General features: G+C 42.0%; 1 protein-coding gene across 1 annotated transcript; it reads right to left on the minus strand.

Moving 5' to 3' along the window:
- Positions 1-338: 338 nt before the first annotated feature.
- On the minus strand, positions 339-19,706 carry LOC117509117 (prolactin-releasing peptide receptor-like). The gene is made up of 3 exons (XM_034168901.1): positions 19,232-19,706; positions 16,621-17,018; positions 339-648 (listed from the first exon to the last, which is right to left on the minus strand). Exons 1-3 carry the CDS (start codon positions 19,692-19,694, stop codon positions 421-423), a joined length of 1,089 nt encoding a protein of 362 aa, XP_034024792.1. The 5' UTR covers positions 19,695-19,706; the 3' UTR covers positions 339-420.
- Positions 19,707-26,193: the final 6,487 nt, after the last annotated feature.

The raw sequence follows: 26,193 nt of genomic DNA on the forward strand, positions 1-26,193 counted from the left end.
GGGTCATCTTCCTGAAATTACACCTTTAGCTCGTACCACTCAAACCAGTGCTTGAATCCAACACCCAGCTGTGTTACCAACAGAGCCACTCTGGCTCGGGTTCTGTTTACAGCCCTGCAAAGCCACAGGATCTGCTCAGTGTCCATCCGACAGAAACAAAGGCATAACAAGAGACAACTTGATCCTGTTTATCTTCCAAGACTGCAGTCTGGATTAGTTCTGCTTGTCCACTTCTCTGTCATGAGTGGCCTTATTTGGCACGGCCACTGCTGAAGCAACAGTTAGAACCAAATGTCTTAAACTCCCACAAACACAGAAGGCTGTGGGTTAAAATGATGTCTTTATTTCCTGTAGAACATCAGTATGGTGTTAGCGGCTCTGCTTGCGAGGAGGCTGTATTATCACAGTCACGGAGGGGAATCAGCTCCTGGACGCCGCTGATACCACAACGCCCCGCTGACGACTGTGACGAGGACAGAAGTAACCTTTCAGGTGCGAGCGTACCTTGCTGTGCAGGGAGGCGTAGATGAATGGGTTGTAACACGCAGAGCTCATCGCCACTAAGTGACAGCAGACTTGTAAGATGTTGACGTAGCGTTTGCCTATGATGTCAAATTCTGGATCCAGGTCCAACAACAGGTTCAGCACCTACACAGGGAGATGGGAATATGTGTCTTTACTGATGTCTTAAAATATATTCAACAAATCCTGATTGTGGCATCGACCCATCTGCACTGCAATCATTCATTATTATGATGATAAAATCCCAATCCAGCCTCATCTATGAGGCATTTGCAAGGCTCACTGTGAATGTAATGTTGCTTTTCAAGAGGCAGTTTCCTTGATGACTTGATTCTGTACTTAATGATGTATAAAATTATTACATCATGGATTTGGCTGAAAGCTTTCAGTCTCATTATGTTATGCTGCTGCCAGTTTATGATAAAAGACAAGAAAATGGAGGTCTGTGAGTGGTTGGAGATTTTTGACGCACCTAAATCAGACCTTTGGAGATACTTTGGCTGCTTTGAAAATGATGGGAACCTTCACAAGACATGTGACAACCTTCACCAACATTTGTACAGAATGCCGTGCTGCTAAACCATACAGCCGCCACTGCTTGTCTTAACTTGGATAGTCCTCTGAGGCAGATTGTAAACCTAGCTCAAGCAAAACTCTGGTCAGAAAAGTACCTGAAATTACTTTTACCAAGGCGGTACTCTGTCAATGAGTGACCCACTTTAAGTCACTCATTGAGGCTGATGTTTTTTACTATTTACTGTACTGTTTAAGTTCTGACTTCGTGATGAAGCAGGTTCCAAATATGAGGGAACGATTCCTGTTCCATAATGTTGAATCTGGTAAATTTGCTGCTTATTAGGAGTAAAACAAGTCCTTTACCTCTAGTCGAATCAGACGCAGAAGAAGAATACCATACTGAATTGCAGCTTCTTATTTTCTATTTAAATTTTTGGTATAATTTCTATGCATCATGTTGAATTGCATCATATCGCACCAAATCACATCGTATCACATTGTGAGGAATTGAATCTCCATCAAATTGCATCGAATCGGGAACAGGGGTGGATCGTATGGCATCACATCGTCATGTATCGTATCACTGGTAGTGTATCGAGGTGCGTATCGAATTAGGGCTGCAGCTATCAATTATTTTAGTAATAGAGAGTATTCTGGTGATTCATTGAGTAATCGGATAAAAAGTACTTTGCGTTTTTAAATATCAATAGTCCAGGGCTCTCCCTAAACAATGGCACAATGTCGCTGCTCCATCGCACAGATTGTCAAATTTAGTGTATCCCTTTCTGTTTTCCTGGTTAATTATTTTGTCATGTCTTTACAAGTTTTGGATCTTTCCCACATTGGATATTGCTCCCGGTGTGTAGTGAGCGCCTTGTATGGCAGCACCCTCACATCGGGGTGAATGTGAGGCATTATTGTAAAGCGCTTTGAGTGTCTGATGCAGATGGAAAAGAGCTATATAAATGCAGCCCATTTACCATTCCCAGTGCCAGGAGCTATCAGGGGCTCAGCACTCTCCTGTTGATGCTACAAAATGACACGTGCACTGTGAAGGTGCAGTGAAGGCAGGGAGAGTGCTGAGACGGGGGGCTGAGCCGCTCACATCCAGTGGTGGGCACAGATAACCAAAAAATTAACTTCGATAACAGATAATCAGATAACTGAAAAATTATCTGCTATAAAGATAAACCGATAAACCACCCAAAAATGTATCGGAAGTTACAGATAACCGATAACTTCCAGTATTGTCTTTGGTACACGTGCAACTACTAACAAGCTGATTTTGAGTTTTAACACCACGATTGGCCTCTACTGGTGGTTGGCTCTCACTGCGGTATTGTATCACTTCCTGTTCCGGAGCACAGCGGTGTTTTTCTGTATCTGTTAGCTGTTTAATCTGCGCAGTTAGATTGATCTAGTTATCTAGATTACGATTTGTTTCCCAGTGTAATCTTTACGTGCCTTAACTAAAGCACTCCTTCTGCTGAATCACCTCTAAATTATTTACACATTATTCACTTTGCGTGTTTTTAGGAATCCGCTAGCTTAGCGTAGCTACTAGCTCTTAGCCGATTTAGCATGGCGGCTTCTCCTGTCTCTCCCGCACTTTTCTGCTCTGGGTGTGAAATGTTTAGTTATTCCTCGGCCTCCTTTAGCAGTAATGGTACTTGTAATAAGTGTAGCTTATTCGTAGCTTTGGAGGGCAGGCTGGGCGAATTGGAGACTCGGCTCCGCACCGTGGAAAATTCTACAGCTAGCCAGGCCCCTGTAGTCGGTGCGGACCAAGGTAGCTTAGCCGCCGTTAGTTCCCCCCTGGCAGATCCCGAGCAGCCGGGAAAGCAGGCTGACTGGGTGACTGTGAGGAGGAAGCGTAGCCCTAAACAGAAGCCCCGTGTACACCGCCAACCCGTTCACATTTCTAACCGTTTTTCCCCACTCGACGACACACCCGCCGAGGATCAAACTCTGGTTATTGGCGACTCTGTTTTGAGAAATGTGAAGTTAGCGACACCAGCAACCATAGTCAATTGTCTTCCGGGGGCCAGAGCAGGCGACATTGAAGGAAATTTGAAACTGCTGGTTAAGGCTAAGCGTAAATTTGGTAAGATTGTAATTCACGTCGGCAGTAATGACACCCGGTTACGCCAATCGGAGGTCACTAAAATTAACATTAAATCGGTGTGTAACTTTGCAAAAACAATGTCGGACTCTGTAGTTTTCTCTGGGCCCCTCCCCAATCAGACCGGGAATGACATGTTTAGCCGCATGTTCTCCTTGAATTGCTGGCTGTCTGAGTGGTGTCCAAAAAATGAGGTGGGCTTCATAGATAATTGGCAAAGCTTCTGGGGAAAACCTGGTCTTGTTAGGAGAGACGGCATCCATCCCACTTTGGATGGAGCAGCTCTCATTTCTAGAAATCTGGCTAATTTTCTTAAATCCTCCAAACCGTGACTATCCAGGGTTGGGACCAGGAAGCAGAGTTGTAGTCTTACACACCTCTCTGCAGCTTCTCTCCCCCTGCCATCCCCTCATTACCCCATCCCCGTAGAGACGGTGCCTGCTCCCAGACTACCAATAACCAGCAAAAATCTATTTAAGCATAAAAATTCAAAAAGAAAAAATAATATAGCACCTTCAACTGCACCACAGACTAAAACAGTTAAATGTGGTCTATTAAACATTAGGTCTCTCTCTTCTAAGTCCCTGTTGGTAAATGATACAATAATTGATCAACATATTGATTTATTCTGCCTAACAGAAACCTGGTTACAGCAGGATGAATATGTTAGTTTAAATGAGTCAACACCCCCGAGTCAATCAATCAATCAATCAACTTTTTTCTTGTATAGCGCCAAATCACAACAAACAGTTGCCCCAAGGCGCTCCACATTGCAAGGCAAGGCCATACAATAATTATGAAACACAGTCTACGTCTAAAGCAACATAACCAAGGGATGGTCCAGGGTCACCCGATCCAGCCCTAACTATAAGCCTTAGCGAAAAGGAAAGTTTTAAGCCTAATCTTAAAAGTAGAGAGGGTATCTGTCTCCCTGATCTGAATTGGGAGCTGGTTCCACAGGAGAGGAGCCTGAAAGCTGAAGGCTCTGCCTCCCATTCTACTCTTACAAACCCTAGGAACTACAAGTAAGCCCGCAGTCTGAGAGCGAAGCGCTCTAATGGGGTAATATGGTACTACGAGGTCCCTAAGATAAGATGGGACCTGATTATTCAAAACCTTATAAGTAAGAAGAAGAATTTTAAATTCTATTCTAGCATTAACAGGAAGCCAATGAAGGGAGGCCAACACGGGTGAGATATGCTCTCTCCTGCTAGTCCCCGTCAGTACTCTAGCTGCAGCATTCTGAACCAACTGAAGGCTTTTTAGGGAACTTTTAGGACAACCTGATAATAATGAATTACAATAGTCCAGCCTAGAGGAAATAAATGCATGAATTAGTTTTTCAGCATCACTCTGAGACAAGACCTTTCTGATTTTAGAGATATTGCGTAAATGCAAAAAGGCAGTCCTACATATTTGTTTAATATGCGCTTTGAATGACATATCCTGATCAAAAATAACTCCAAGATTTCTCACAGTATTACTAGAGATCAGGGAAATGCCATCCAGAGTAACGATCTGGTTAGACACCATGCTTCTAAGATTTGTGGGGCCAAGTACAATAACTTCAGTTTTATCTGAGTTTAAAAGCAGGAAATTAGAGGTCATCCATGTCTTTATGTCTGTAAGACAATCCTGCAGTTTAGCTAATTGGTGCGTATCCTCTGGCTTCATGGATAGATAAAGCTGGGTATCATCTGCGTAACAATGAAAATTTAAGCAATACCGTCTAATAATACTGCCCAAGGGAAGCATGTATAAAGTGAATAAAATTGGTCCTAGCACAGAACCTTGTGGAACTCCATAATTAACTTTAGTCTGTGAAGAAGATTCCCCATTTACATGAACAAACTGTAATCTATTAGACAAATATGATTCAAACCACCGCAGCGCAATGCCTTTAATACCTATGACATGCTCTAATCTCTGTAATAAAATTTTATGGTCAACAGTATCAAAAGCAGCACTGAGGTCCAACAGAACAAGCACAGAGATAAGTCCACTGTCCGAAGCCATAAGAAGATCATTTGTAACCTTCACTAATGCTGTTTCTGTACTATGATGAATTCTAAAACCTGACTGAAACTCTTCAAATAGACCATTCCTCTGCAGGTGATCAGTTAGCTGTTTTACAACTACCCTCTCAAGAATCTTTGAGAGAAAAGGAAGGTTGGAGATTGGCCTATAATTAGCTAAGATAGCTGGGTCAAGTGATGGCTTTTTAAGTAATGGTTTAATTACTGCCACCTTAAAGGCCTGTGGTACATAACCAACTAACAAAGATAGATTGATCATATTTAAGATTGAAGCATTAAATAATGGTAGGACTTCCTTGAGCAGCCTGGCAGGAATGGGGTCTAATAAGCATGTTGATGGTTTGGATGAAGTAACTAATGAAAATAACTCAGACAGAACAATCGGAGAGAAAGAGTCTAACCAAATACCGGCATCACTGAAAGCAGCCAAAGTTAACGATACATCTTTGGGATGGTTATGAGTAATTTTTTCTCTAATAGTCAAAATTTTGTTAGCAAAGAAAGTCATGAAGTCATTACTAGTTAAAGTTAATGGAATACTCAGCTCAATAGAGCTCTGACTCTTTGTCAGCCTGGCTACAGTGCTGAAAAGAAACCTGGGGTTGTTCTTATTTTCTTCAATTAGTGATGAGTAGAAAGATGTCCTAGCTTCACGAAGGGCTTTCTTATAGAGCAACAAACTCTTTTTCCAGGCTAAGTGAAGATCTTCTAAATTAGTGAGACGCCATTTCCTCTCCAACTTACGGGTTATCTGCTTTAAGCTACGAGTTTGTGAGTTATACCACGGAGTCAGACACTTCTGATTTAAAGCTCTCTTTTTCAATGGAGCTACAGCATCCAAAGTTGTCTTCAATGAGGATGTAAAACTATTGACAAGATACTCTAACTCCCTTACAGAGTTTAGGTAGCTACTCTGCTCTGTGTTGGTATATGACATTAGAGAACATAAAGAAGGAATCATATCCTTAAACCTAGTTACAGCGCTTTCTGAAAGACTTCTAGTGTAATGAAACTTATTCCCCACTGCTGGGTAGTCCATCAGGGTAAATGTAAATGTTATTAAAAAATGATCAGACAAAAGGGAGTTTTCAGGGAATACTGTTAAGTCTTCTATTTCCATACCATAAGTCAGAACAAGATCTAAAATATGATTAAAGTGGTGGGTGGACTCATTTACTTTTTGAGCAAAGCCGATAGAGTCTAATAATAGATTAAATGCAGTGTTGAGGCTGTCATTCTCAGCATCTGTGTGGATGTTAAAATCGCCCACTATAATTATCTTATCTGAGCTAAGCACTAAGTCAGACAAAAGGTCTGAAAATTCACAGAGAAACTCACAGTAACGACCAGGTGGACGATAGATAATAACAAATAAAACTGGTTTTTGGGACTTCCAATTTGGATGGACAAGACTAAGAGACAAGCTTTCAAATGAATTAAAGCTCTGTCCCGAGTCACACTAACTGTCAGAATGCTCGTAGCACGGGCCGGGGCGGAGGATTAGCAGCAATCTTCCATTCCAGCTTATTAATTAATCAAAAACCCAGACAGAGCTTTAATTCATTTGAAAGCTTGTCTCTTAGTCTTGTCCATCCAAATTGGAAGTCCCAAAAACCAGTTTTATTTGTTATTATCTATCGTCCACCTGGTCGTTACTGTGAGTTTCTCTGTGAATTTTCAGACCTTTTGTCTGACTTAGTGCTTAGCTCAGATAAGATAATTATAGTGGGCGATTTTAACATCCACACAGATGCTGAGAATGACAGCCTCAACACTGCATTTAATCTATTATTAGACTCTATTGGCTTTGCTCAAAAAGTAAATGAGTCCACCCACCACTTTAATCATATCTTAGATCTTGTTCTGACTTATGGTATGGAAATAGAAGACTTAACAGTATTCCCTGAAAACTCCCTTCTGTCTGATCATTTTTTAATAACATTTACATTTACTCTGATGGACTACCCAGCAGTAGGGAATAAGTTTCATTACACTAGAAGTCTTTCAGAAAGCGCTGTAACTAGGTTTAAGGATATGATTCCTTCTTTATGTTCTCTAATGCCATATAACAACACAGTGCAGAGTAGCTACCTAAACTCTGTAAGGGAGATAGAGTATCTCGTCAATAGTTTTACATCCTCATTGAAGACAGCTTTGGATGCTGTAGCTCCTCTGAAAAAGAGAGCTTTAAATCAGAAGTGTCTGACTCCATGGTATAACTCTCAAACTCGTAGCTTAAAGCAGATAACCCGTAAGTTGGAGAGGAAATGGCATCTCACTAATTTAGAAGATCTTCACTTAGCCTGGAAAAAGAGTCTGTTGCTCTATAAAAAAGCCCTCCGTAAAGCTAGGACATCTTTCTACTCATCACTAATTGAAGAAAATAAGAACAACCCCAGGTTTCTTTTCAGCACTGTAGCCAGGCTGACAAAGAGTCAGAGCTCTATTGAGCTGAGTATTCCATTAACTTTAACTAGTAATGAGTTCATGACTTTCTTTGCTAACAAAATTTTAACTATTAGAGAAAAAATTACTCATAACCATCCCAAAGACGTATCGTTATCTTTGGCTGCTTTCAGTGATGCCGGTATTTGGTTAGACTCTTTCTCTCCGATTGTTCTGTCTGAGTTATTTTCATTAGTTACTTCATCCAAACCATCAACATGTTTATTAGACCCCATTCCTACCAGGCTGCTCAAGGAAGCCCTACCATTATTTAATGCTTCGATCTTAAATATGATCAATCTATCTTTGTTAGTTGGCTATGTACCACAGGCTTTTAAGGTGGCAGTAATTAAACCATTACTTAAAAAGCCATCACTTGACCCAGCTATCTTAGCTAATTATAGGCCAATCTCCAACCTTCCTTTTCTCTCAAAAATTCTTGAAAGGGTAGTTGTAAAACAGCTAACTGATCATCTGCAGAGGAATGGTCTATTTGAAGAGTTTCAGTCAGGTTTTAGAATTCATCATAGTACAGAAACAGCATTAGTGAAGGTTACAAATGATCTTCTTATGGCCTCGGACAGTGGACTCATCTCTGTGCTTGTTCTGTTAGACCTCAGTGCTGCTTTTGATACTGTTGACCATAAAATTTTATTACAGAGATTAGAGCATGCCATAGGTATTAAAGGCACTGCGCTGCGGTGGTTTGAATCATATTTGTCTAATAGATTACAATTTGTTCATGTAAATGGGGAATCTTCTTCACAGACTAAAGTTAATTATGGAGTTCCACAAGGTTCTGTGCTAGGACCAATTTTATTCACTTTATATATGCTTCCCTTAGGCAGTATTATTAGACGGTATTGCTTAAATTTTCATTGTTACGCAGATGATACCCAGCTTTATCTATCCATGAAGCCAGAGGATACGCACCAATTAGCTAAACTGCAGGATTGTCTTACAGACATAAAGACATGGATGACCTCTAATTTCCTGCTTTTAAACTCAGATAAAACTGAAGTTATTGTACTTGGCCCCACAAATCTTAGAAGCATGGTGTCTAACCAGATCGTTACTCTGGATGGCATTTCCCTGATCTCTAGTAATACTGTGAGAAATCTTGGAGTTATTTTTGATCAGGATATGTCATTCAAAGCGCATATTAAACAAATATGTAGGACTGCCTTTTTGCATTTACGCAATATCTCTAAAATCAGAAAGGTCTTGTCTCAGAGTGATGCTGAAAAACTAATTCATGCATTTATTTCCTCTAGGCTGGACTATTGTAATTCATTATTATCAGGTTGTCCTAAAAGTTCCCTAAAAAGCCTTCAGTTAATTCAAAATGCTGCAGCTAGAGTGCTGACGGGGACTAGAAGGAGAGAGCATATCTCACCCATATTGGCCTCTCTTCATTGGCTTCCTGTTAATTCTAGAATAGAATTTAAAATTCTTCTTCTTACTTATAAGGTTTTGAATAATCAGGTCCCATCTTATCTTAGGGACCTCGTAGTACCATATCACCCCAATAGAGCGCTTCGCTCTCAGACTGCAGGCTTACTTGTAGTTCCTAGGGTTTGTAAGAGTAGAATGGGAGGCAGAGCCTTCAGCTTTCAGGCTCCTCTCCTGTGGAACCAGCTCCCAATTCAGATCAGGGAGACAGACACCCTCTCTACTTTTAAGATTAGGCTTAAAACTTTCCTTTTTGCTAAAGCTTATAGTTAGGGCTGGATCAGGTGACCCTGAACCATCCCTTAGTTATGCTGCTATAGACGTAGACTGCTGGGGGGTTCCCATGATGCACTGTTTCTTTCTCTTTTTGCTCTGTATGCACCACTCTGCATTTAATTTAATTTAGTGATCGATCTCTGCTCCCCTCCACAGCATGTCTTTTTCCTGGTTCTCTCCCTCAGCCCCAACCAGTCCCAGCAGAAGACTGCCCCTCCCTGAGCCTGGTTCTGCTGGAGGTTTCTTCCTGTTAAAAGGGAGTTTTTCCTTCCCACTGTAGCCAAGTGCTTGCTCACAGGGGGTCGTTTTGACCGTTGGGGTTTTACATCATTATTGTATGGCCTTGCCTTACAATATAAAGCGCCTTGGGGCAACTGTTTGTTGTGATTTGGCGCTATATAAAAAAAAAATTGATTGATTGATTGAATTGATTGCTTCTGGTAGCATCAAAAGCGACAACAGACCCAAACAATGAGTCAGCACTTCTGTCTTTGAACATCTTGCTCCCTGCTGGAGTCTCCTGTTTACTACATGGCTTCCAGCAGAGAAGCAAGCTGAGAGGAGCCACAAAGCTCAGCTCTCTACTCAATCACAACACTGCCATCAGGCAGATGTCTTGGAAAATAAAACAGTGCTGAGTTATGGTTTGATGTATGAATAAAATTAATACTGATAGAATAACTCCATTAATGTCAATTCTGTTATTTGTACAAAGTTAAAATATAAAATATATCTTTTAACGTTGAATAATGCACTAATTCTGAAGTTTTGTAACAGAGACAGATCACAAAGGATTCTGGGTAAAATGTGCCTCTGCTAACACTGATTGGTTGACTCATTCATTCTATGTAAACCAACACGTTAATGTGAGGTGTGTCATGTGTTGGTGTTTACAGATAAATGTGCTTTTGTAAAATATTCCATTTTTTTATTTGTAAAAAAGGCATTATCAAAAAAAAGGAAAAAAAGCCAAGTTGTAATTAGATAATGTCTGATATAACCGTGTCAAAATAAATAGAACACTGCCATGATCTACTGGTGCCAGACGTTCAGTACTTCAGCTAGGTTTACACTGTGCGAGTTTTGGCCCTTTTTCAGCTGATTTTTCATTCGTGTGAGAATTTTTTTAGATCGCACCGAGTTTCAGGTTAATCGCGCGTCCTGCATCGTTTAGCATACATGGAATAACGAGGTGCGTTTAATATCTCACGATCACCTCCTGATCGGTGATCTTATGGTCAGATGAAAATCAAACCTGTTTGATTTGTTTTGTGAATTGTTCTGTAATTTGTGTCTGTAGCATGGCCGAAGCAGAGGGTCACCCCTTTGAGTCTGGTCTGCTTGAGGTTTCTTCCTCAGAGGGAGTTTTTCCTTACCACTGCTGCTCTGGGGGTTAGTAAGGTTAGACCTTACTTGTGTGAAGCGCCTTGAGGCAACTAGGTTGTGATTTGGCACTATATTAATGAAAATAAATTGAAATTGAAATTCACTCTTAAAACTACAGTGTGTTGTGAAGTTGCACATTGCATTTTGCCATCATTGGTCATGATTTTGGTTCCCTTCATGTTTTCACTTCTCTGTCAGTGGGGACATTTCCTCCCTGGCCTTCTCTTGTGAGACGCCGTATGTATGAGGCTCCATTTCACAAAAATGAAGGTTGTCAAACTTGTTAGCCTACACTAGCATCTAGTAGACAGTGCACAGGGGATCAACCACTGATTCCGTTCCTTTTTTCTTCAGTCTTCCAGCTTTGCTGCAAAATGTAAAAAGCGGAGTCAGTATGTCGTTTTCAGGCTGCTGTATTGAGCAGCCCTCCATGGGGGGCTACTACCATGTAAATATGAAGGGCTTATTCCTTATTCCTTATTCCTTATTCCTAAGCTTATGAAAACACATTGATTTATTGTTGTAGGTAATTGATACACTAATGAACAGATGGATATGATTCTAATTCCATTTCTGCTACCCTTAAATCCTACATACGATACCTTTAAACTGGCAATAATTTTTTATTATTTAATTGAGTTGCACTGAGACACTCTGAGGATCTCCTCAGCCGTACTGACATGCCCTCCCTCAAGCAGGCAGAGATGGAAGACTCGGGCAGATCCGCTGCCATCACACTAGCAGGAATCACTGAGGGAGTCAAAAAAACTCCTCGGTCGCAAGTCGCTGGGGGTGGATGAGATTGGTCCTAAGTTGCTGAGTCTCTGGATTTTGTTGGGCTGTCATGGCGTACACACTTATGGGATAGTAGCTCTGGACTGACAAACTCAGGTGGCGGTCCCCATCTGTAAAATAAGGGACTGGAGAGTGTTCCAATTATAGAGGAATCACACTTCTCAGCCTCCCTGGGAAGCCTATGCCAGCGTACTAGAGAGGAGACTTAGACCGTTAGTCGAACCTCAGATTCAGGAGGAGCAATAGGGCTTCCATACTTATCGTGGAATGGTGGACCAGCTCTTTACCCTGGCAAGGATATTGGAGGGGTCATGGGAGAATGAGCAGTCTACATGTGTTTTGTGGACTTGTAAAAGTCATATGACCAGGTCCCTCGGGGTATCCTGTGGGGAGGTGTTGAGGGAGTATGAGGTATAAGATTCACTGCAACGTGCAATCCAGTCTCTACACTGAAAAATGAACTTAAAAAAGCGCTACAATTGGTAAAACCTGACTGAATTAAGTTGTCTGAACTTACGTTTGTAAGTTCATAGAACTTAATTCATTCAGGTTTTACCAATTGTAATGCTTTTTTTAAGTTGGTTCAACTATTCTCTTTTTCTGTGTATGTACCCAGGGTAGGAGATGTGTCTGCATTTTGGGCATTAGAACAGACCTGTTTCCGGTGAGAGTTGCACTTCTCCAGTGCTGCCCCTTGTCACCAATCCTGTTTGTGATGTTCATGGACAGGATTTCAAGTCCAGTTTGGTGACCTTAGAATTACATCTCTGCTCTGCAGATGGTGTGGTTCTGTCAGCTTCATCAGGCAGTGACCTCCAATGCACACTGAGCAGGTTTGAGGCCTGCCCCCTCTGGGTCAGAGGAGAGTTACTGCCCCAAGTGGAGGAGTTTAAGTATCTCTGGGGGATTGGAGTGGGGGATCAATAGACAGATTGGGGAGTTGTCAGACATTTTTACGGACGTTGTACCTGTCTGTTGTGGCAAAGAAGGACCTGAGCCAGAAGGCGAACCTTACAATTTACCAGTCGATTTACACTCCTATCCTCACCTATGGTCATGAACTTTGGGTAATCCCTGAAAGAAGATGATCGCAGATACAAGTGGCAGAAATGAGATTCCTCTGTTGGGTATCTGGGCTTACACTCCTGGACAGCTTGATTATCTGGGAGGGACTCAGACTAGAGCTGCTACTTCTTAGCATCAAAAGGAGCCAGTTGAGATGGTTTGGGCATCTGGTGAGGAGGTCCCCTGGTCACCTCCTGAGGTCTTCCAGGCACGTCCAACCAGGAGGAGGCCCAGAGGAAGATCTAGGACACGCTGGAGACATTATATTTCCCAGCTGGCTTGGGAATGCCTTGGGATGACAAGGGAAGAGTTTCATGACTTAGCTGAGGATATGGAAGTGTAGGATGAGCTGCTTGCTCTGCTGCTAGTGTGACCTGGACCCAGATAAGCGGTTGATAATGAATGAATGCATTGAACAGTCCATCGGTAAACATCTGCTTTTTGTGGTGCCTGTACTTTTGTTGTGTTGCTGATATTTGCTACGTCTGTGTTTTTGTATGTGTTGTGTGAATTTGCAGCAGACAAGATATCAGATTAAATTGTTGTATGTATGTATGAATGTAGGTTACACTGGCTTGCAATTTTCTAAGTTTTCAAGCATTTATAACAATTCACAAGATGTTTCTTGATACAACTACATATTTTTGAATTGATGCGTGCGTTTGTTATTGTTTTTGGGTTTTTAAAAATGTATTTATAAGTGTTTTCTGTATCTCCTAGTGTTGTCTTAATTAGTAAGTGTTGTGGCCTTTCACGACCACCATATCAATGATATCACCATTTTAAATAGAGTAGTATGTCACTGGGGTGGGACTGTTGGCGAATGGCATTCCTGAGGGAGTTCCCGAAATTTCACAAAAAACATGCATAGAGGTTTGCATTCTCCCCACGAGTCGCAGGGTGTGACTCACGTTGGTTGAAAAAATTATTTTCATGACAGTTTTTCTGTGTAAATAGTCACAGTCTTTGCAGGCAACTCGAACCCTTCTGAATTTAGTTTCCACTAGTCAGAAAGTGTGCAACATGTAAGACAACTTGTGTGGGTTTGATGACACACGTTCCTTTTATATGAATGGAGAGGAACTGCCCATCTGGAAGCGGCCAAATGAGTCCAGCAGCTGATCTGGCTACAACCCGGCATGCAGTGAAAGGCAATGGGCTGCAAGAGACCTGTCCAGCGGTGGAGGACGACGACATGTGTGACCTTTTATATACTGTATTGTCGAGATGCAGTGGGGTGTCACTCTTATCATTCTGCATGTCAGTGAGTCACCACACCTGACAGGTTTTTCTATGTATATATTAGCAATATGATTATCAAATATTAATGTCTTTACTTTGATTGTTAATGTCTTCACTTTGATGTACTCTCTGTGATCTTGTCTTTGATTCTGTTCTCTATTTTTCATATACATATACGTATGCATGTGTGAGAGTTCATGTACCATTATTCTTTTAAATAATTACTCATTGTCAAAGCAATCATAAACACTGAACTGTTCAAGTAATCATTAAAACTGTCACACAAGAAAGTGAGCAGATGATCTTTGGCTTAGTGGATGTGCAGACTGTTTTGCTAGAATGTGCAGACTGTTTTGCTAGAGTTATGTTTTTGCTAAGCGCAGATGTGCATCTTTAATTAATGGTTCAGCCTTGAGGGAAGAGCGGTGTGACCAGCACACTGGTTCAGGGCTGGACATTATTATGGGAAGCCTAGGAGACTGAGGGCTCAAAGCCATAACAGTTTTCATGTCAACGTGAGACCAGACTTTGTGTCTTTTCATTGTTTTTTGATATTGTCACTCCTATATGCTTGTATGTAACTACACTCAACAAAAATATAAACGCAACACTTTTGGTTTTGCTCCCATTTTGTATGAGATGAACTCAAAGATCTAAAACTTTTTCCACATACAAAATATCACCATTTCCCTCAAATATTGTTCACAAACCAGTCTAAATCTGTGATAGTGAGCACTTCTCCTTTGCTGAGATAATCCATCCCACCTCACAGGTGTGCCATATCAAGATGCTGATTAGACACCATGATTAGTGCACAGGTGTGCCTTAGACTGCCCACAATAAAAGGCCACTCTGAAAGGTGCAGTTTTGTTTTATTGGGGGGGGATACCAGTCAGTATCTGGTGTGACCACCATTTGCCTCATGCAGTGCAACACATCTCCTTCGCATAGAGTTGATCAGGTTGTCAATTGTGGCCTGTGGAATGTTGGTCCACTCCTCTTCAATGGCTGTGCGAAGTTGCTGGATATTGGCAGGAACTGGTACACACTGTCGTATACGCCGGTCCAGAGCATCCCAAACATGCTCAATGGGTGACATGTCCGGTGAGTATGCCGGCCATGCAAGAACTGGGACATTTTCAGCTTCCAAGAATTGTGTACAGATCCTTGCAACATGGGGCCGTGCATTATCCTGCTGCAACATGAGGTGATGTTCTTGGATGTATGGCACAACAATGGGCCTCAGGATCTCGTCACGGTATCTCTGTGCATTCAAAATGCCATCAATAAAATGCACCTGTGTTCTTCGTCCATAACAGACGCCTGCCCATACCATAACCCCACCGCCACCATGGGCCACTCGATCCACAACATTGACATCAGAAAACCGCTCACCCACATGACGCCACACACGCTGTCTGCCATCTGCCCTGAACAGTGTGAACTGGGATTCATCCGTGAAAAGAACACCTCTCCAATGTGCCAAATGCCAGCGAATGTGAGCATTTGCCCACTCAAGTCGGTTACGACGACGAACTGGAGTCAGGTCGAGACCCCGATGAGGACGACGAGCATGCAGATGAGCTTCCCTGAGATGGTTTCTGACAGTTTGTGCAGAAATTCTTTGGTTATGCAAACCGATTGTTTCAGCAGCTGTCCGAGTGGCTGGTCTCAGACGATCTTGGAGGTGAACATGCTGGATGTGGAGGTCCTGGGCTGGTGTGGTTTCACGTGGTCTGCGGTTGTGAGACTGGTTGGATGTACTGCCAAATTCTCTGAAACGCCTTTGGAGACAGCTTATGGTAGAGAAATGAACATTCAATACATGAGCAACAGCTCTGGTTGACATTCCTGCTGTCAGCATGCCAATTGCACGCTCCCTCAAATCTTGCGACATCTGTGGCATTGTGCTGTGTGATAAAACTACACCTTTCAGAGTGGCCTTTTATTGTGGGCAGTCTAAGGCACACCTGTGCACTAATCATGGTGTCTAATCAGCATCTTGGTATGGCACACCTGTGAGGTGGGATGGATTATCTCAGCAAAGGAGAAGTGCTCACTATCACAGATTTAGACTAGTTTGTGAACAACATTTGAGGGAAATGGTGATATTGTGTATGTGGAAAAAGTTTTAGATCTTTGAGTTCATCTCACACAAAATGGGAGCAAAACCAAAAGTGTTGCGTTTATATTTTTGTTGAGTGTATATTCAATAAAAAGGAGAAGCAAATGGGCGGGGCCTTGAGAGCAAACGACGGTTCTTGACGAAGGGACTCCCTCGTTTGTTCTCTCCTGATCAGGAAAAGAAATTCAGTGTCTTCTGCGTGATTATTTTCTGTGTGTTAACTAAGTTGTTCTTTTCAGTTCCAACTCTGAACAACTCTGACAACACCAAAACATCCACTTTTCTTTATTTTATCTCCTCTGTTAGGCTGATTTTTAATTTATTATTGACAGGGCTTTGTCTTCCATGGGTACAGTCTGGGGTATTTCCACAGCCTCTTTTCACATAAAAACAGCATCATAGCAGCCTGCAGCCATCTTGAGCACTGTGTTTGCAAATGTGTCATTATCTCAGTGTGATTCTGTGTAAAACTGTCAGTAATTCATGTATATTCTTGCAAATTTGTGTTTCCTACTACTACTAACAGTCACAGCCCAGTAAGACACCGCCCTTAGCTTTCACACAATACATGAATCAGGGTAGGTTAACCAAGAAAAGCATGTACTTTAGTTTTGGGCTTCTAATGCTCAAACACATACCTGCAGGGGAAGCCAGCACAGGGCAAAAGCAAGCACTGAGGCCACCAGCAGGGAGAAGGTGCGCTTCCTCCTCTGGTTCCAACGCTGCTGGCTGTTGGATGGCTCCCCAGGTACAGCGTAGCGCTTTAAGATGATGGTGATGGCACAATATGACACACTGACTGACAGCAGTGGGAGCATATACGAGGCGATGAGTATGAAGCAGGAGTAGAGTAGCCTCAGATGGCCTCTATCCTGCCAGAATTCCTCACACACAACCAGGTTATAGCCACTGGGTCGGAGGTCAAGATAGCGCGTGTGTAGAGATGGAGGTGCAGCCAGGGCCAGAGATAAGAGCCAGACACCCAGAGTGACTGCTCCACAACGCCACACCGAGATCCTCTTCCTGACTGGGTGAGCTGAGAGAGTGGGAATAGAAACATGAAACACCAGGAGCATTATGTGATGTCACACATGTAAGCAAAGAATTAACGTTACTGTAACAGCAGTGTTAATATTCCACTGCAATTATTCAAATCTGGTGTTAAATAGAATAGAAAAATAGAAATGCCTGTGGATTTTACTGTACTGGTATTTCTTCTGAATGTGACGTAGCCCCGTTTTCACCACTGGACAAACACTCATCCGTAGATGTTCTGAAGGGTGGTTATAAAGCTCAAATGGGGTGGCACTGGATGCTTAACTCTGCCTAACTCCTGGTCAATCCACAAATGAGTAAAGAGCAAGAGGGAAGCTTCAGTGGCTCAGATGAAGCCCAACCAGATGAACAAGTTGCAATTCCTTGACTGGCTGCTTGAGGTTGACTCCAGCACATTCCCATTCAAGTCTGTGTTAAAATGTCCAACTTTAGAGCAGAAATAAACATGTTCACTGCCTGGTGCATAAAGTGTTTTGGTCTCTATAGATAGTTTCCTCAATCCATGACAATTACTTTCACACTTTTTAATTAAGTTATTTGTTTAAGCCGTAAATTTCTATATGACTGAGGGCGTGGCCACTTTGAATGACAGAGGCTGAGCCCAGCAACTCCACCTCAGGTAAATTCGGTAACCCAGTGTCTGCTCAATCTGGCTGCTAACTGTTGTGAAGAGCTGTGATTGTTGTTTTGAGCATTTTATTACAAATACCTGGAATAATCTCGCTTATTATGTGGTAAAACACTCTAATGGATCATCTAAAACATCTCTGCGGCAATATCCATGCTAAGCCAGCAGGGGTCATTGTGCATATGGTAGTCAATAGGGCTCACTCCACCGACAGCCAAAGGGTACTCTGGCCACTCAGGCCAGCACCCGGGTTTTAGGTGACTGGACAAAGTATCCACCTTGCATGCCGGAGATTGTAAGTTGGCACCTGAGGGGAGTGAGCGGGAGGAGTCACAACAGAAACAACGCAGAATAGAGAGAGTACAGCTGCTACACTAGCTGTAGGCAGCTATCGGTTGCCTGATCTGTGAGGTCCATTTAATGCACTACTACTAGTGCAGCAGATAAATCCATTTTAACAGGAAAATACTTCAGTTAGACAAAGAAGCATGAAATGTTTTGCACATCTTCTCCTCTGGCTACAGATTTACTGGATAGCCACTCAAAATTTCTCAGAATTACTCAAAACCTACTTAAAACCTATTTTTATTCTCTTTCTTATGAAAAGTTTTTATTTTTTTTTATCTGTTTTACTCTTTTACTTCTGTTTTTAATTGTGTATTTTAATTTTTTAAATTTTATTCATTTATTTAAATTTTTTATGTTGAACTGTTCTGTGTGAGGCACCTTGAGATGGCTTTTGTTGTGAATTGGCGTTTTATAAGCTGATTAAATTGATTAAATTAAATTTCAAGATGGCTGCCTTTTTCAAGATGGCTGCCAATCAAGTTTTTATCACACAGGTTATGTGCTTCTGGTCATGTGATTATGAATTTTTGTTGGTTTTATATAGCCTAAGCATAGGAGCATTATGCATTTTTGCTAAAGATCTCATTTAGCATATATGTGTGAACAAAGACGGCAGCCAAGATGGCAGCCAAATGCCTTTGTCGTTTCTCATATTTCAGTTGAAACAAAAATACTCTTTTCATAAAAGTTTGTTGAATGTGAGTATGTTCTGTGTAAGTCATTGTAACACATACCTTTGTGGCTATTAATTCATGTCTATGTACAATTTAGATGGTGGTGTTAGTGATATATTTAGTTTGTGGGAGTGAATGTCAGCACACAACCAGGGCACACTGGCGACTTCACTGCTGTGAAGCTCAGCATGGGGTTCAGTGTCAGCTCATCCTGCTTTACTAATGCATCACCTAGCTTTACTAACGCCAATATGGTAGAATAGTACTAGTTTGAGTGTAGTTTACCTTAGTTTATTGTCCCAAATGCTGTCTAATAACCCAGGACAGGGTTTGAATGCTTAATTGAGTATTTTTTCACAAACCAAAGCAAATTGTTATGAGAACCAACAGTCACTAAAAATATCATGTAATAAACACCAAACTGAACAGAACCGAATGGAACAGTGATATGATCATACTTACAAATCATATAATCATATGTTTACTGTGACCAGATATGAAACAGGTGGTTAATTTCTGCAGTACTTTAAAATGTACTTGTACCTACGACAATGTAGCGGTCAACAGCAATGGCAGTGAGGGACAGCACGGATGCAAAAACTGTAGCACATTGCACCAAGGGGACCAGGTGGCAGAGGGGTCTTCCAAATGCCCAACCGTGGCTATCAAAGGCATAAGACACCGTCAGAGGAACACAACTCAGACACATCAGCAGGTCGCCAGCTGCTAAATTGCCAATGAAGAAATTGGTGGTATTGTGAAGCTTCTTGTCAGCCAAGATGCAAGCCAACAGGAAAGAGTTGCCAACACCAGCCACCACCACTACAAGGCAGTAGAGAGGCAGGAAGAGGGGCTTGAAGGGTAGAAGGAGCTCCATGCCTGTAAACCCATCCAGGGTGTGACTGTGATTCAGTGCGTCACTGTTGATGTCTTCTAGCCTTTCTCGGCCCATTTCATGGCTGGCGTTTTTCATCACAGCAAAATCTTCATCCATGAAGGAATCCATTACACCACAGACACACCTAAAAACAAGGAAAAACTTGATCAAAATTTTGTAATACAATGAGCTGATGCTCACATTTGGGAATAGTCCAGTTTGTGAATCAGATTTCTTGTTTTACTCTCATGGAAACAGTTGGAGTTAGGACACAGAATTAAAGGAAAATGACTGACTTGAGAAGCAGTGGTAACTTTATTCTGTAATCAGAAGATACAATCTTCATGCTATATTTACAGTAGTATTACTAGGCCTTAAGGTCACCATATACTATCTCTATATACTACCTCTTCAATAGCAGTAGTATATAGTGTAATTTGGTCCTCTATTGAAAAGGACCAAAATCTCTTTTGAACACACCTTTTTTTGACGTTGACAAAAAAGAAGAAGTAAGTCCTACATAGACCCCTAGGCCCGTTAGTGCCGGTGAGTGGAATTTAAACCCAAGTGTACACATTTATTATTTCTGCCAGCTTTTTACTTATAATATTAAGCCAAGTTATCTTTGGTTTACCTCTTGGTCTTTTAATTTGTGTTAAAGCCTTATTTAGGGCTTTCCTTGCTGGTGTATCTTCTGGTAGGCAGACTAGGTTACCAACCTATTTAAGTCTTCTACATTTCACTTGTCTCACACAAACGTCTTACTTCTCTGATGTAGTTCATCATTTGATCATTTGTCCTTCCGGTATATGTTCATCACTCTTCTTAATATAGATCATTGGAATATATCGATAATGAATTTGAGTTCTTTTGATAGGGTCAATATTTTGCTGTTGTATAGAACAATGCGTTTAATATAGGTGTTTATTGCTTTGATATTGAGATTCTGAGATATTTTGTGTTTGAGTTTGTTGTTTGCAGCTGTCACTAGTCCTTTCCTTCTGTTGTATATGTCTGTGGTTAATTAGATTCCCTACTAGCTTGTACTTTTTTCCAGTCTTCATTTTCATTTCATTCAACTATACAATCTTCTGTCTTGTCTAGATTTGCTTTTAGGTTTCTTTTGTTGATGGTTTTCAGGATTCTGTCTTTATGTTTTTCATGATTATGTTGGGCAGTGGTTGTGTAGCTGATGTCATATGCATATTGGAATGGAAGTACTATATTTGCAACCTCGTAAACATTCTGGTATAAGATCTTCTGGCATTGTGTGGGGGATAGCACAGCTGTGTTCGATCATGTGCTGTTATTCCTTTGCTGGTCTTAGTGCTTGGAATAGATAGGGTGTAAACAGGAGAGGGCTGAGACTGCCTCCTTGTGGGACACCATGTTAGTGATGAACACACTTACTAAGCCGATTCCACTCCTAACTTGTAGTTCTATGTCTTGCAGCATGATGGATATGATGTGTAGTTCGTCATGTTCCAGTAGTTTTCTGAAGAATAATTCTGTTCGTGCCACTGTGTCAAAGGATGTATTCATGTCAAGCATGAGAAGCGTGTCCGTAGGACTTTCGTGGCCAGGACGGCGGTGGGATCGAACCCGAACAGCTCGCACTAAAGACCATTCCTCTACCAGGTCAGCCAAAGGGAAATTCCCCCCTAGCCAAGCTCGCGGGAACGTCTTTTCAATCAGGATCCGGGACCTTCATCCCGCTACATATCTCCCCACCATTTTTGACTTAGTCCAAAAGTCACAGGTGCATTTAAGCATGTTCTGTGACTACCCACATCCTGTTCGTGATGCCAGATTGTGACCGTAGGATTTTTGTGGCCAGGACGGCGGTGGGATCGAACCTGGACAGCTCGCACTAAAGACCATTCCTCTACCAGGTCAGCCAAAGGGGAATTCCCCCCTAGCCAAGCTCGCGGGAACGTCTTTTCAATCAGGACCCGGGACCTTCATCCCGCTACATATCTCTCCACCATTTTTGACGTTGTCCCAAAGTCACAGGTGCATTTAAGCATGTTCTGTGACTACCCAATCCTGTTCATGATGCCAGATTGTGACCGTAGCACTTTTGTGGCCAGGACGGCGGTGGGATCAAACCCGGACGGCTTGCACTAAAGACCATTCCTCTACCAGGTCAGCCAAAGGGGAAATCCCCCCTAGCCAAGCTAGCGGGAACGTCTTTTCAATCAGGACCCGGGACTTTCTTCCCGCTACAGAAGGAACAGCTTGTAGTTTCTGGATGTAATTGCTTTTTCTGCTTTTTCTTTTTGAAGGTGAAGATTAGTTCTACGGTGTTCTTTCCCTTTCTATATGCTGCTTGGATCACTGGTATTAGTTGGTATTTGGCTGTACGTCTTCCTCTTATGCATATCCCTAGTATTTACCTTCAATTGAAAGGAGGATGATGGGTCTTAAATGAGTCGGTGGTCCCGGCCTCTTCCCTGGTTTCTGTAGTAGTATTAGGACCCCGTGTTTCACTTATTTTGGATGTTTGCCTGCTTTTACCATATCACTGAAGATTTCTGCAATTCTTTGTTAGGGGATTTTTGGCCTGTACTTTATTATTTCTTTAATTATCATTCAAGTATTTTGCTGTTTTTTTCTATTTCTTCTGTTGTGAAAGGGTTTATAAATTCTGTTGGGAGAACATTTGGTAATTTTCTGCCTCCCATGTAATGATTGGACAATTACATCTTTTCAGTGAAATCTGTAATGATTCTGTTTGTTGTTGCTTGTCTGTGGCCAATCCTTCTTTGCTGTCTACTGCTATTTGTGGATGTTCAAAAATAACAGGCCATTAGACGGGATGGTTACATTTGAGAGGCTTCATTTCCTCCTTTAAATTATACAATTTAAGATCATTATTCAATTTCAGATGGCTGCAAGTTGGACAGTATAAGTGGAAGATGCCCAACAGGACCACAAGCAGGCCAAATAAGACCAAAAACCATCTACTACAGCTAGAATCAATGTTGAAGCTAAAGCTAAAGACAAGCTGGTGGATGTGAACAATGACAAAGCTGACCTAATGGCTGCAATTAATAGACACAAAGTTTCTGTCCCTCAATGCAGCTATTAAAAATCTGGAGGAGCAATGTTCAAGGTGGGCAAAGGAGGTTAGATCGCTCAGTGAGCAGGTGGATGACCTTGTCTTGACATCGAGGTCATAAAATATTTGGATCATTTGTGTTCAAGATGATATAGGGTTGTCCCACAGGCATTTTTTTTTAATTGCAGCGCAACCAGAAAGTGTTCACAGTGTTGCACTATTTCCACATTCTTTTATGTTACAGCGTTCTTCACAAAATGGATGAAATTCATTTTTTTCTCAAAATTCTACACACAATACCCCCTAATGACAATGTGAAAAGTTTTTATTTGTGAGGTTTTTGCAAATGTATTCATAATAATAATAATAATAATAAACAAATCACATGTACTCGTATACAAGTATTCACAGCCTTTGCCATGAAGCTCAAAATTGAGTTCAGGTGCATCCTGTTTCAACTGGTTATCCTTGAGATGTTAGCTTAACTGGAGTCCACCTTGGGTAAATCCACTTCATTGGACATGATTTGGAAAGGCACACACCTGATTGCATATAAGGTCCCACAGTTGACAGTGCATGTCAGCGCACAAACCAAGCATGAAGTCAGAAAAAAAAATTAATTTACTCTATTTTGGAATAAGGTTGTAACATAACAAAATGTGGAAAAAGTGAAGCGCTGTGAATACTTTCCAGATGCACTGTATGCCAATATTAGTGGGAGAATAAAACTTTGACAACAAACCTGTCAATGTGGACTGTGCACATCAGGTCCGTGTGAAGACAGCCACAACACAGAGTCCTCTTTGTCAACTTATTGCACAGATTCACCACAACACACTAAAGGAGCGAATGTTGAGTGCGTCTGAGGGAATTAATTTAATTTTTTTGTGACGTGTAATGGAGCAGCTGTACTCTCTCTCGTCCTCATTGTGTTTTTGTGTTTGACTCCTCCCACTCGCTCCCCTCAGGGTGCAAACTCACGATCTCCGCCATGGGAGGAGGAAAGCTCTGAACAGTTGGACAAAACCCGTGCTCTGGCCTGTGTGGCCAGAGTGTCCTTTGGCTGTCGGGGAGTGACGCCTACTGACTACCACATGCACAGTGACTCCTGCTGGCTTCCATCACACTCACCCCCTTCAACCTCACCCCATCCAGGTCATGCACCCATTGTAGCAGTTGTCAGGAAAATTTATAACCTCATGTGACCTTATAGCATCTTTGCAACAGAATGCTTTTTTCTTTTTGCATGCAGAAACTGCTGACAGCCTTGAAATTCTTGCAATCGTCTTCCCGGACACAGGTTGTTCAAAGAGTGACCCGACCACAAGCTAATCTTGTGAAACCCAATGAAACTATTCATAAAAGCCAAAACCAGATGAAGCCACCGTGCCTGTATAATAGATGTGTTGGACTGACAGTTTTATGCTCCTCCTATATAGAGTGTGTGAATCCAGAGCTCAGTGACGCTCTGACCAGTCATCCAAAATCCATCACACTTGCAGTAGGCAGGGTTTCGACAAGCTGAAGGTAGGGTTGGTGCTGAACACCTGGTTGGAGGTGTGGCGGTCCAGATTCACCAGCCTATATCAGTCACACCTGTGTGAAGAGTGTAAAGGTGCTTTGTTCTGGAGAGATGGCAGAACACTACAACTCCAAGGACACCACCAACATTGTGAGAGTGACAGACTGAGTTTTATGTGCACCGCAACTGACTGTTTGGCATGTGTCTTACACCTTAAAAGAAAACCTGAGCTGTGTGTATCGAGCACAAGCCTGCCACCGGGCCTCATAACTGCAGAGGAGTGTGGCTGGGCAGGAAGAGCAAGAGGGAGTGGCGGTGAGTCAGCCATTCACCACACTTCCCACCATCAGATAGATGAGACCCACTCATTCAGGTCAGACCAGTATGTATGCACACGTAGGGAGAGAGTTCAGTTTGCAGGCTGTTTAGGCCTTGCAGGGGCTCAGTTAATTTAGAGGCTAGCTTAGACTTTCCTCGATAAAGTTTTCTTTACAATATGAGTGTGTATCCGAGGTGTGATGGGGGGACATAACAAAACCCAGTGGTTGATAACATCAAGTCTAGATGCAGAACTGCGGAGGTGAGATATGGGTTTTAATATCCAGCAACAATTAGTTGTCTTGGTCAGTGCAGAAATGCATGCATTCAACAACCTGAAGGATGCTAGGAAATTCCCAGTTGACAACAGCTGCCACGCCAGCCCATTTAAATATAATGATGTAAGACTTAGCTGATATTTCTATGAACACAATGTAAATGGACCCAAAGCTTCGTTCCGAACTTTGTTGACTTCTCAGGTTCAACATGACAGGAGAAAGCAGTCGCACACAGACTGATGGTATGTTACAGAGGGGAGTGAAAGAGAGAGGGTTTAAGTTCTAAAGTGGCAGTTCAGAAAAAGTACCGTCAGACTGGTTATTGAGCAGAGATACAGTACCTGAGTGTGCTCCCATTACACTGATAAATGTTTGGTTCAAACTTTGATCAGACAGTTATCAATTTATTTCCAAAAGTTGGTGATACAAATATTATAAATGGAGGGGATTTCAAGTGTATTATGGATGTTTTTCAAGTATGAGCAGCAAAACTCATTCTATACAAATGGAGACTGATTAACTCTCCCACTAGAAATTATTCTTTCCCCTCAATTCATGAGAATTATTCTGGGATAGATTTTGTGTTATTCAACTCTAAATTGATCAGTCTGGCATCTACACAGTATCACAACATCGTGAAAAGCAATCACTCTCCTTCTCCAGTGTCACGTGATATCAGAATTAGCAAAGAGGTGCCCCAGACTCTTGAAACAACTATGGAAAACTTTCAAGGTCATCTGGAGGAGGGGGAAGGTGGCACAGCAGTGGTGACATGCAGAGGGTGTCTGGAGTCCAAAGGACGAGAGCTCAAGTACCACTGAGCAGTTCAGGGTCCTCTCACACCTCAGTGTCGAGGGCAAGATATTCTTTAGTATTGTTGCAGGACGCATGATGGAGTTCCTTCTGAGGAACACTTACATCAACACCTCTGTGTAGAAGGGAGGAGTCTCGAAGGTGCCAGGATGCATCGAGCATACAGGGGTCATCACACAGCTGGTCCGGGAGGCATCTGAAGGCAAAGGAGACCTTGCAGTTCTCTGGCTCGATCTTGCCAATGCCTATGGGTCTATCCCGCACAAGCTGGTGGAAACCTCACTTGACAGACACCATGTTCCAGGCAAGATCTAAGACCTCATTGTAACCCAGGTTAGCAATGTCAACTTTAAAGTAAAAGCATGTTAATAAACATCAATAAATACATTGAATAAAAAAAAAAAAAAATGTCAGTATGGTTATTTTGGTTTAAAATGTCTTTTGGCTTTTATTTTGAAATGCACCTTGCTGCGTGACCCGTGTAACTTGCAGCAACCAATCGGACTGTTCTAGAGTCTTCCCTGCTAGATGAGGGAGATACGCACATAGCAGACGCGGGCTGGAGAAAGAAGGAAGGAAAATAGAAGTCTAAAGACGTTAAAAATATATTTTTGTTAAGAAAAACGGTACAGAGAA

Source organism: Thalassophryne amazonica, chromosome 4 (genome assembly GCF_902500255.1).
Source record: "Thalassophryne amazonica chromosome 4, fThaAma1.1, whole genome shotgun sequence".
NCBI classification, from domain to species: domain Eukaryota; kingdom Metazoa; phylum Chordata; class Actinopteri; order Batrachoidiformes; family Batrachoididae; genus Thalassophryne; species Thalassophryne amazonica.